General features: G+C 42.7%; 1 protein-coding gene across 1 annotated transcript in view; it reads right to left on the reverse strand.

The window, feature by feature from the left end:
* Positions 1-1,136: 1,136 nt before the first annotated feature.
* The window catches only part of LOC102205355 (tetraspanin-8-like), an 18,186-nt gene continuing 8,125 nt past the window's right edge, over positions 1,137-11,197 (reverse strand). Inside the window, exons 3-9 of the mRNA XM_005742290.1 lie at positions 10,915-11,040; positions 10,733-10,807; positions 10,096-10,182; positions 9,621-9,755; positions 2,009-2,041; positions 1,836-1,919; positions 1,137-1,351 (exon numbers count right to left, since the gene is read on the reverse strand). Coding sequence (XP_005742347.1) covers positions 1,265-1,351; positions 1,836-1,919; positions 2,009-2,041; positions 9,621-9,755; positions 10,096-10,182; positions 10,733-10,807; positions 10,915-11,040 — 627 coding nt within the window. The 3' untranslated portion in view covers positions 1,137-1,264. The remainder of the gene's footprint in view (positions 1,352-1,835; positions 1,920-2,008; positions 2,042-9,620; positions 9,756-10,095; positions 10,183-10,732; positions 10,808-10,914; positions 11,041-11,197) is intronic.

Genomic DNA, 11,197 nt, shown 5'->3' on the forward strand with positions numbered 1-11,197 from the left:
AAGCAAAATATATGGAATTATGTAGCAAAGAAAAAAAATTATAAATAACTCTAACTATGTATTATTTTTAGATTCCTCAGTAGCCAGCCTTTGCTTTGTTGACAGTGCTGCAAACCCTTGGCCTTCTCTCAGTGAGCTTAATGATGTATTCACCTGAAATGGTTTTGACAGGTGTGCCTTGTCAGGGTTCATTTGGGGATTTTCTGGCTTCCTTAATGGTGTTTGGACAATCAGTTGTGTAGTGGAGGAGAAGGTGTGACAGTGTGGGGGTGCTGTGCTGGTGACACTGTTGGGGATTTATTCAAAACTGAAGGCACGCTGAACCAGCAAGGCTACCACAGCATCCTGCAGCGTCATGCCACCCCATCTGGTTTGTGTTTAGTTGGACCATCATTTATTTTTTAACAGGACAATGACTACCGTGGAATGGACATATTTTAGCGACCTTTTTCTTGAAGGATGAGGTGCTGGGAATAGAGAATGTTAAACTAACTACCAAGAAGGACAGTGATGAAGTGCTGTGCCAGATTGCCTGGCCTTCAGTCACCTGACCTATACCCAGTCAAGATGGCTTGGGATGAGATGGACCACAGACTGAAGGCAAAAGGGCCAACAAGTGCTCATCATCTCTGGGAAATCCTTCAAAACTGTTGGAAAACCATTTCGGGTGACGACCTCATGAAGCTCATTGAGAGAATGCAAAGCAGTAATCACAGCAAAGGGTGGCTACTTTGAAGAATCTAAAATATAAAACATGTTTTGAGTTATTTTACACCTTTTTGTTTACTACATAATTCCATATGTGTTCATTCATAGTTCAGATGCCTTCAGTGAGAATCTACAATGTAAATAGTTATGAAAAAAAAGAAAAGCCATTAAATGAGAAGATGTGTCCAAACTTTTCACTGGTACTTATAAGAAATCGAGAGACAGAGAGTCCGATTTTGAGATCTAATTTCTTTACTATAATTGGTCTCTATTTAAGATGACTAAACACTGAAAATCATCAAATAACAAAAAAGTTACAAAGCTTTTCAGAAAATAAATTTTTGCTTTTAAAGCTATGCTTGGTATGTTAAAAAACTGGAAGGAAAAGAAAGACATTACTTACAAAGCACATATTACTATTTTTTTCTTTTCTCACTCTCTCTTTTTTTTTGTGAGTAAAACACAGTGAAATAAAAACGAGGTGACATCCTGATCACGACTCCTGTTGATGCACTATAACCCAAAGGCCAGAGGACATGTGGTGTGGTGGCTCCCTTTAATATTTCCTCAAGTACATGGATCCTCTACTGTCGTCACTTTTGACCTGATTAATCATGCAGATGGTAATGAGCAGGCCCAGCAGCTATAAAGACAAAGAAGAAGAATGATCAAAATGTATTGTTTGTATGTACTGCTCCAACACTGTAATGACTGGCTTTTAGTCTAAAGCTGAAGAGTTTCCAGTTTCATGCTAGTTAAAGTTGAAATCAGGAGGCTAATAAGCTACATAAGATAAATGAATATTATAGATTAAATTAAAAAGAAAAAACATTTGAAATGTAAACATTTTGGCTTATCAAGTTTGCAACAAAGTGGCCAAAAAAGTGGACAATAAAGACTGTAACGCATAGATCAGAATAACATCTTCAAATTCCATATTTTGTTTGATTAGCAGTCCATTGACCAGAGTCAAGTACTATGTTAAAATTATTTTTCACTGTTGAACAGTTATTGAATGTACAGGTTAAAGGAGTCAAAGGTGATTTTGACAAAATCTTAAAGAACAACAGAGTCAGTGACACACAGAGGTAACCATGGCAATAAAATAAAAAAATGATAGAGCTTACTGCTATAACAGCAAATCCAAAGAAGAAGCCAAACAGGATGTTAAAGAAAAGGTTCAAAAGTTCAAGGATAATGTCATAGCAGGGCTGCAGAAGAGAAGAGAAAATGGTAATTATCTGACCAGCAGTACAGTGTACAGTGTTTTGATTGGCTGGTAGGTCAGATGATTGAATACCTGTTCATAGATTTCATGTGGGCCACTGGTTCCCTGCAAGAACACAAGAGCAAAATGTGGATGTGAATAGAAACAGTCTGTTAATGTTTTAGGTTGTTTTATTCTGGTGAGATTACACTCACCAGCCTCTTTGTTAGATACTCATGTTCAACCCCCCATCAATGCAAATCTCCTTCAATTCCGATTCTTGTTCATGTAATATAATATAATATACCCCTCCGCGAATCACTACCTTATCATGGTGGAGGGGTTTGTGTGTCCCAGAGATGCCAGGGCCTATGTTGCTTGGGGGCCTTTACCCCCTGGTAGGGTCTCCCATGGCAAGTTGGTCCTGGGTGAGGGACCAGGCAAAGAGTGATTCAGAAGACCCTTATGAGAATATCACCGAGGGAACAGTTTACCCTGCCCAGGATAAGGTTACTGGGGCCCCGCCCTGGAGCCAGGTCCGGGGAGGGTGCCTGAGGGTGAGCGGCCCGGCAGGGCACAGCCCGAAAAGGGGACATGGGCCCATCCTCCTGCAGGCCAACCACCCTCAGGAAGCGGCATAGAGGTCAGGTGCATTGTGCGCTGTGCGGCGGCCAGGAGCAGAGGTCCTGGCTGACTGATCCCCGGCAACCAAGACTGGCAATTGGGACATGGAATGTCACCTCTCTGGGGAAGGAGCCTGAGTTAGTGCGTGAGGCTGAGAGGTACTAGCTAGATATAGTCGGGCTCACCTCAACGCATGGCTCGGGCTCTGGAACCAATCTCCTGGAGAGGCGCTGAACTCTGTCTTAGTCTGGAGTTGCCCCTGGTGAGAGGCAGTGGGCTGGGGCGGGTATTCTAATATCTCCTCGGCTTGCTGCCTGTACGTTGGGGTTCTTGCCAGTGGGTGAGAGGGTTTTGTTCCCTGCACCTTTGGGTCAGGGAACGGGTCCTGACTGTCATCTGCGCTTATGCGCCAAGTGGCAGCTCAGAGTATCCAGCCTTTTTAGAGTCCCTGTGGGATGCTGGAAGGTGCCCTACTGGCAGACTTCAATGCTCACATGGGTAACGACAGTGTGACCTGGAGGGGCGTGATTGGGAGGACCAGCCTCCCTGATCTGAACCCGAGTGGTGTTTTGTTATTGGACTTCTTGCAAACCAAAGTTTGGCCATAACGAACACTATGTTTGAACATAAGAGTGTCCAAAAGTGCACGTGGCACCAGGACGCTCTAGGCCGCAGGTCAATGATCGATTTTGTAGTCGTAGCACCAAACCTGCAGCCATGTTCTTTACTCGGGTAAAGAGAGGGGCTGAGCTGTCAGCTGATCACCACCTGGTGGTGAATTGGATCAGGTACCAGGGGAGGACGCTGGACAGACCTGGCGTGCCTAAACATATAGTGAGGGTGTGCTGAGAACACCTAGCAGAGCCCCAGTCCGTGAGATCTTCTTCGGCAGAGCTTCGATAGCATTCCAAGGGAGACTGGGGACAATGGGTCCGAATGGACCATGTTCAGCACCTCCATTGCAGAAGCTGCTGCACTGAGCTGTGGCTGCAAGATGGTTGGTGCCTATCGTGGTAGTAACCCCCAAACCAAATGGTAGTACCCAGAGTTGAAGGGAGCCACCAGGCTGAAGAAGGAGTACTATTGGGCTTGGTTAGCCTGTGGGACTTCGGAGGCAGCTGACAGGTACCAACAGGCAAAGCAGAATGCTGCTCGGGCAGTGGCTGAAGCAAAAACTCGGGTGTGGGAGGAGTTTGGAGAGGCCATGGAAAAAGACCTTCGAATTGCCTCAAAGAGATTCTAGCAGGAGGGGAACGCGGTGCTCTACCTGTACTGTGTATAGTGCCGGTGGAGCGCTGCTGACTTCGACTGAGAAAATTGTTGGGCGGTGGAAGGAATACTTCAAGGACCTCCTTAATTGCACTGGCACATCTTCCATGAAGGAAGCAGAGTCTGGGGCTGAGGGGGATGACCCGCAAATTTCCGGGGGTGAGGTCACTGAGGCAGTTAAACAACTCCTTGGTGGCAGAGCCCCTGACGTGGATGAGGTCCGCCCTGAGTTCCTGACGGTTCTGAATGTTGTAGGGCTGTCCTGGCTGACACGCCTCTGCAATATTGCATGGAGATCAGGGGCAGTACCCGTGGACTGGCAGACTAGGGTGGTGGTCCCCATTTTTAAGAAGGGGGACCGGAAGGTGTGTTCCAACTACACGGGGATCACACTCCTCAGCCTCCCTGGGAAAGTCTATGACAGGGTGCTGGAAAGGAGACTCCGTCTGTTAGTCGATCCTCGGATACAGGATGAACAATGTGGTTTTCGTCCTGGTCGCGGGACACTGGATCAGCTCTTTATCCTCTCAATGATACTTGACAGCGCATGAGAATTTGCACAACCAGTCTACACGTGTTTTGTGGACTTGGAGAAGGCATTCGACCATGTCCTTCAGGGTGTCCTATGGAGGTGCTGCAGGACTATGGGGTGTCTGGCCCATTGCCCATTCGATCCCTATACAACCATTGCAAGAGCTTGATTCGCATAGCCAGCAATAAGGGGGACTCGTTCCTCGTGGGTGATGGGCTCCGCCAAGGCTGCCCTTTGTCACCGATTCTGTTCATAACTTTTATGGACAGGATTTATAGGAGCAGCCAAGTGCTGGAGGGCTTTCACTTAGGTGGCCTCAGAATCTCATTCCTGCTTTTCATGGATGATGTGGTTTTGTTGGCTTCATCGGGTGATGGCCTCCAGCTCACACTGGAACAGTTCGCAGCCGAGTGTGAAGCAGCAGGAATGAGGATTAGCATCTCCAAATCTGAGGCCATAGTTCTCAGCCGGAAAAGAGTGGAGTGCCCACTCCGGGTCGGGGACGAGTTTCTGCCCCAAGTGGAAGAGTTGATGGGAGAAAGGAGACAGAGATCGACAGACGGATTGGTGGTGTGGCTGCAGTGGTACCGGCCCGTCATGATGAAGAGAGAGCTGAGCATAAAAGTGAAGCTCGTGTGAAGCTAATGAGTGAAGCTCATTATTATTATTATTTTTTTTTTTTCTGTTTTATTGTTATCATCCGAATCTCAATGGCCCAACCTGTTTTGATATATGTCTTTATATCGGTTGACACTTGCTGTATTGGGCCTGATATGTTAAATTACATGTGCAAAACTTTATAAATAAAAAATTATAAAAGTGAAGCTCTCAATTAATCGGTCGATCTTTGTCCGTACCCTCAGGGTCACGAGTTCTTTTGGGCACTTTTGGTAGTGAACAAAAGAACGACATTGCGGAAATGAGCTTAATTCGAAGGGTGGCTGGCCTCTCCCTTAGAGATCTCCCTTAGAGGGAGGTCTGGGCCTCTCTGTTTAGCCTACTTGTGTGAGGAGGCCTACCCATTGTAATGTGGTGATCTTTTTGAGAGATAGCCTTTATTTGTCAGTTGCAGGTCTTTTGCCCACAACCGAGATGACAGACCTTGCCGACCGTACATACAATACACAAACATCACATTAGGGAGACAGGTCAGGCTAGGTAGCGAAGAAAAAAACAAAAGAAACAAAATGTGTAACACAAAAGGATAATACAGGAATGCACAGATATCAACACACCATAGGACAATAAACACAGACAAGCAGCATGGGAAAGTGTTCCAGTGTGAACATCTGATCTGGGACCGCTGCAATCTTCGACTGCGCCTCCAGCTGACCCGATGTCCACATCAGAGGGGAGGTAAGCGTTGGAGGTGGTGTTGGATCCGGGGCAGGGAGGGTGATGCGTCAGTGAGTGGTTATCAGTATCAGTATATGTATGTGTTTGCGTGTCCATAGTTCAGCTGAGACAGTGTCCTTCGCCCTGCCAGGCTAAGTAAATAGTCTTCCAGCCAACCCAGGTGGCCTTGCATGGAATGGGAAGGAACAGACTCAACACAGTCGTTATCAGGGAGTTTTTGTTCGGCTCCAGCCTTGAGCCCACAGCTGGCGCCGAAGGGGTTGCCGGATTATGATGGTAATTTTTCTTTTGCAACAACTCATGAGAATTTCAAAGCTGTTCTTTAACACTCCGACACTGGTCTCTCAATCCGTCCATCGTGTATCCGGCAGGGAAAGTACCTCCAGGGCACTCGGGCTCTCCCGAGCCCAGACTTCTCATTGAGAAAAGGGTGTCAATAGCATTCAGAGACCAGTTGATCAAATCCATAATTCTCTTTAGGTTTTAGAAACAGACTGTGAGAGTGTGTTCCAGGGAAAGTAATACAAAAAACACGAGACTAGACAAGGACATAAGCAGGGAAGATAAGGGAGAGGAGAGGAGAAAAAGTGCGTCCGCCTCCTCCGAGAGCCTAAAGAGAAGTTTTTCCAGTTGAGCAGTATCTTGGCAATAATCAGGACCACAAGCAGAGGTGTTTTGATATATTTGGAGTTTGTTTAGTTCTTCCATATCGGCAAGTAAACAGAGGGTGGTCAAGGATTTGGGATATTTTAGTAGTTATTGCTTTCTTTCTTTCTTTCCAGACGTTTTGTATTGGTGGACAGAGCCAGAATGCTTGAAGGTGTTCATCAGTGGTGTTGAGTGTGCAGTTTGTGCAAATGTCTTATTCACTGAGTCCTATTGGAGATAAAGTATCGGAATTTCAGGAGAGGTACCATGCCTCCAAACGCACTCCTTCCGGTTCTCATCTATATATGTTCCCCCAGTTCTACAAGCTGTTCATTCTCGTTTACGTGCCCTACCCTCCCTCTTCTTTAACTCCTTCACTTCTGTTTAGTACATGGGGATCTGCTAGGCCCGGGAACCACGACCAGTCCCGTTCGAGGAATTCCCCAAACCGCAGCTGAATTCACATCCAAGCCATTTACCTATACAGGGAGTGCAGAATTATTATGCAAATGAGTATTTTGTCCACATCATCCTCTTCATGCATGTTGTCTTACTCCAAGCTGTATAGGCTCGAAAGCCTACTACCAATTAAGCATATTAGGTGATGTGCATCACTGTAATGAGAAGGGGTGTGGTCTAATGACATCAACACCCTATATCAGGTGTGCATAATTATTAGGCAACATCCTTTCCTTTGGCAAAATGGGTCAAAAGAAGGACTTGACAGGCTCAGAAAAGTCAAAAATAGTGAGATATCTTGCAGAGGGATGCACCACTGAACAAGACACACAAGCTGAAACGTCAAGACTGGGCCAAGAAATATCTCAAGACTGATTTTTCCAAGGTTTTATGGACTGATGAAATGAGAGTGAGTCTTGATGGGCCAGATGGATGGGCCCGTGGCTGGATTGGTAAAGGGCAGAGAGCTCCAGTCTGACTCAGATGCCAGCAAGGTGGAGGTGGAGTACTGGTTTGGGCTGGTATCATCAAAGATGAGCTTGTGGGGCCTTTTCGGGTTGAGGATGGAGTCAAGCTCAACTCCCAGTCCTACTGCCAGTTTCTGGAAGACACCTTCTTCAAGCAGTGGTACAGGAAGAAGTCTGCATCCTTCAAGAAAAACATGATTTTCATGCAGGACAATGCTCCATCACACGCGTCCAAGTACTCCACAGCGTGGCTGGCAAGAAAGGGTATAAAAGAAGAAAAACTAATGACATGGCCACCTTGTTCACCTGATCTGAACCCCATTGACAACCTGTGGTCCATCATCAAATGTGAGATTTACAAGGAGGGAAAACAGTACACCTCTCTGAACAGTGTCTGGGAGGCTGTGGTTGCTGCTGCACGCAATGTTGATGGTGAACATATCAAAACACTGACAGAATCCATGGATGGCAGGCTTTTGAGTGTCCTTGCAAAGAAAGGTGGCTATATTGCTTGCTGATTTGTTTTTGTTTTGTTTTTGAATGTCAGAAATGTATATTTGTGAATGTGGAGATGTTATATTGGTGTCACTGGTAAAAAATAAATAATTGAAATGGGTATATATTTGTTTTTTGTTAAGTTGCCTAATAATTATGCACAGTAATAGTCACCTGCACACACAGATATCCCCCTACGTGTACAAACTAAAAACTACTTCCAAAAACATTCAGCTTTGATATTAATGAGTTTTTTGGGTTCATTGAGAACATGTTTGTTTTTCAATAATAAAATTATTCCTCAAAAATACAACTTGCCTAATAATTCTGCACTCCCTGTATCTACTAAAATGCTGTCAAATCTAAAATAAAGACGTGGGCCTAGCTAGTGAAGTATGATTTTATATTGTATTACTTGTATGTTGGTGTTGTTAGACATGGTAAAAATTTTATTGCAGACTCTACTCCAAAACTGATTATCTGTCTGGATGATGGAGTCTTTTTCCCATTTGTTAATTTGAGCGTGAGGTGCATTATCATTAGAGGATAGTAGTTTATTTGGTTTTAACGGTGATTTTTGTGACTTTGCAATTTTATTGATGCTGTTTATTAGTGATGGTTGTCCTACGTTAGTGTTATTGATACTTATTTTGCTTTGATGGAGTGTTTTTGTTGGTTATGTTGACGAAATAATTTTCTGTCAATCCTGTATATGTCAATGAACTGTTGAAATGTTAAGAAGTTATTCTGATAAAATATGTGGCGGAGGTGTGTGATGCCTTTTTCTTTCCATTTAATGCCTATCAGGGTAATTTATTTGCAGTGATGTAAGGGCTATTCCATATGGGTGTTTGAGTTGTAGGTGAGGATATAGTGTTTTTTATTTTATTAATCTTCCAGCAAGCTGACAGTGTTTGCTGTTGCAGTGGTTTTAAGCCGTTGTGATGTGTGATTGTATTTCTGATAAATGGTAAATCTTTGATTAATCGATCTTTATAATCAGATTGTCTAGACCTGGATGAAGGTGATGGGTTGAATGCATCCATTTGATAAGGTATTGTAGTTGGTTATCTAAGAAGTAGTAGTTGAAATTTGGTGCTTCTAGGACTCCTTGGACTTTTGTAATATTTTTAGTTTTATTCTGGAGTTTTTGTTTTTCCAGTAGAATGAAGTTATTATTGTGTCCAGAATAGTGAAAAAAAAGCTTCTGCGGGTTAAATAGGGATCATTGTGAATAAATAGTTGAGTTTAGGTAATATCATCAACTTTATGGTGTTAATACGTCCTATAACTGATAGCTGTATTGTCAACCATTAATTTAAGTAATCTTTTATTGTTTTTGATAGGAGTCTTGAAAACTGCTGATGAATTTGAATGTGGTCACTGGATTGGTTGTATAATTTGGAACTGCTTAATATTGCTGTTGTGTGCAATCTTCCCAAATAAAACAGATGTGACAATGGGAGGAGGAAGGAAAGAAAATTAAACAAAACGCACAGATAAAGAAATAAACAAAAAAAATGTTAACACTGAAACACATAAAGGCATTGCGTACACAATGTTAAGAGCCTAATGACACATGAGTTCAGAGACAACTAGGTTAACTGTTCTTTTTGGATTTTATCAATTACTGTGGGGGGAGAGAAAAAAATATGAATGGAATGTGAGCAAGAAAGAGGGAGGGAGGAAAGAAAGAAAGAAAAAAAGGTAAAATAAATTAGCAGCGACAATGATAGCTTTAATGATCATTTGACATATAAAAACACCCAAAATCACAACACATTTAGTCATGAAATTGTTTTATGAACAATTTGCTTTTCAGCTTGACATTATAGTTCTATTCTGTAAAACCAACCTGAGGCTTGGATTTGCATCTAAGTGACTTGGATCTTCCATTCATTCCATATCCAGTATTTGAAGAAATGCATTCACAGGAGTCAGGGATATTATTACCCCAGTCTGTGGCGTTCATAATTCCACAGCAATGAAACTGTTAACAAACAAGAGATTGACTTTAAACAACAGGAAATACTCAACAAAATTCTCCACTATTCTGTTTTTTATCAATATAGTGACTGTAATGTAAATATCATTGCAAAACAATTCAGTCAATATATGGTGCAATCAAAATGTTTTTTGACTCCAATCTTGGCTGATCTCCCCTTTAAGGTTGGTCCTTGTTCACCTCTGGGCCCTTCCAGTGCTACTGTTATGTTTAGGTAACTTACAAGTTCTGTGTTGACTACTTGTAAAAGCACAGTTGCAACAAAATCCACTAGGGCCAGTAGAAAGACTACTATTATTGGGGTAAATAGTGCAAAAAATATTACATTTGACTGTATCTTCTCAACCATACTTCTAATGACTTCTTCTCTTATGTTGGCCTTTTGTAGTTCATTCTGGAGGGCAGTCTCTATCTGGAAAAGAAAATAAGATTTTAGTATAATGGTAGAGAAATGAAGAATATATTCTCCTCAAGACAGACAGACACAGCAGACCAAAAAGCACAGAGAAAGCAGAGGGAAAGATGAAGCAATAATAATGTTATGGATTATGAGACAGCAGACGCTTAAGCAATAATATGTCCACTCATAACCAAGAGGCCCTTCAATGGTTCCTCTTACAGCAGTTACACTTTCTGATTTTATTTGTATCTTCCTGAAATATTTTGACTGAATCCTCATTCTCTGAAATGCTACTTGCTTTCTTTTTAAAGTACCTCTTAAGTCCCATGGTCATGGCCAACTAGGACGGTTGAGTAAACTGATCACTTGGTAGTGTGTTGGTTATTGTGAGTTATTAAGACTGAGATATAAAAAGCATACTGCAGAAAGACAATGAAGGTGATTTATCTCCAAAACATAAAAATTAAGTCTAGCAGCAAGATAACAGATGGAAATACTAAATGTAGCTGATCAGACAGCAATGGAGAACACAGCAGAATTAAGAAAGAAAAGACAAGATGACCTCATTTCTTCCTGTCGCTACATTGATGCCACCATAAAACATGATGATCATTCCAATCCCCATGAAGCTTGCAAACTGTACAAACAAAACAATACAAAGAGCATCCACAGTTATTGTTCTAATAACTATAAAATTAACACAGCATCAGCTTGTTATCTTGTTTGATGTGGAGTTGTACATACTAGTTTGAGGCCGATGATTGACTCACAGCACGTAGCAAAGATTCCCAGAGAGGAAATACCGAGGACGCCGATGGCAAACAACCAACCCCAAATCATGTTTGGCAAATCAAGTGATGAGAACTCCTCCTGAATGATAGGAAAGGACACTAACAATGGATTAATCTGTACGGTGGCCCCTAGAGACAAAGCATGTATAAACTCCAAAACACTTACAAATTCCAAATAGCACGTACAAACTCCTCAACACATACAAAATACAAAACACATGCAAACTCCAAAACAC

This window comes from Pundamilia nyererei, unplaced genomic scaffold (assembly GCF_000239375.1).
Source record: "Pundamilia nyererei isolate P.nyererei 1_Seehausen unplaced genomic scaffold, PunNye1.0 scaffold00119, whole genome shotgun sequence".
Classification (NCBI taxonomy): domain Eukaryota; kingdom Metazoa; phylum Chordata; class Actinopteri; order Cichliformes; family Cichlidae; genus Pundamilia; species Pundamilia nyererei.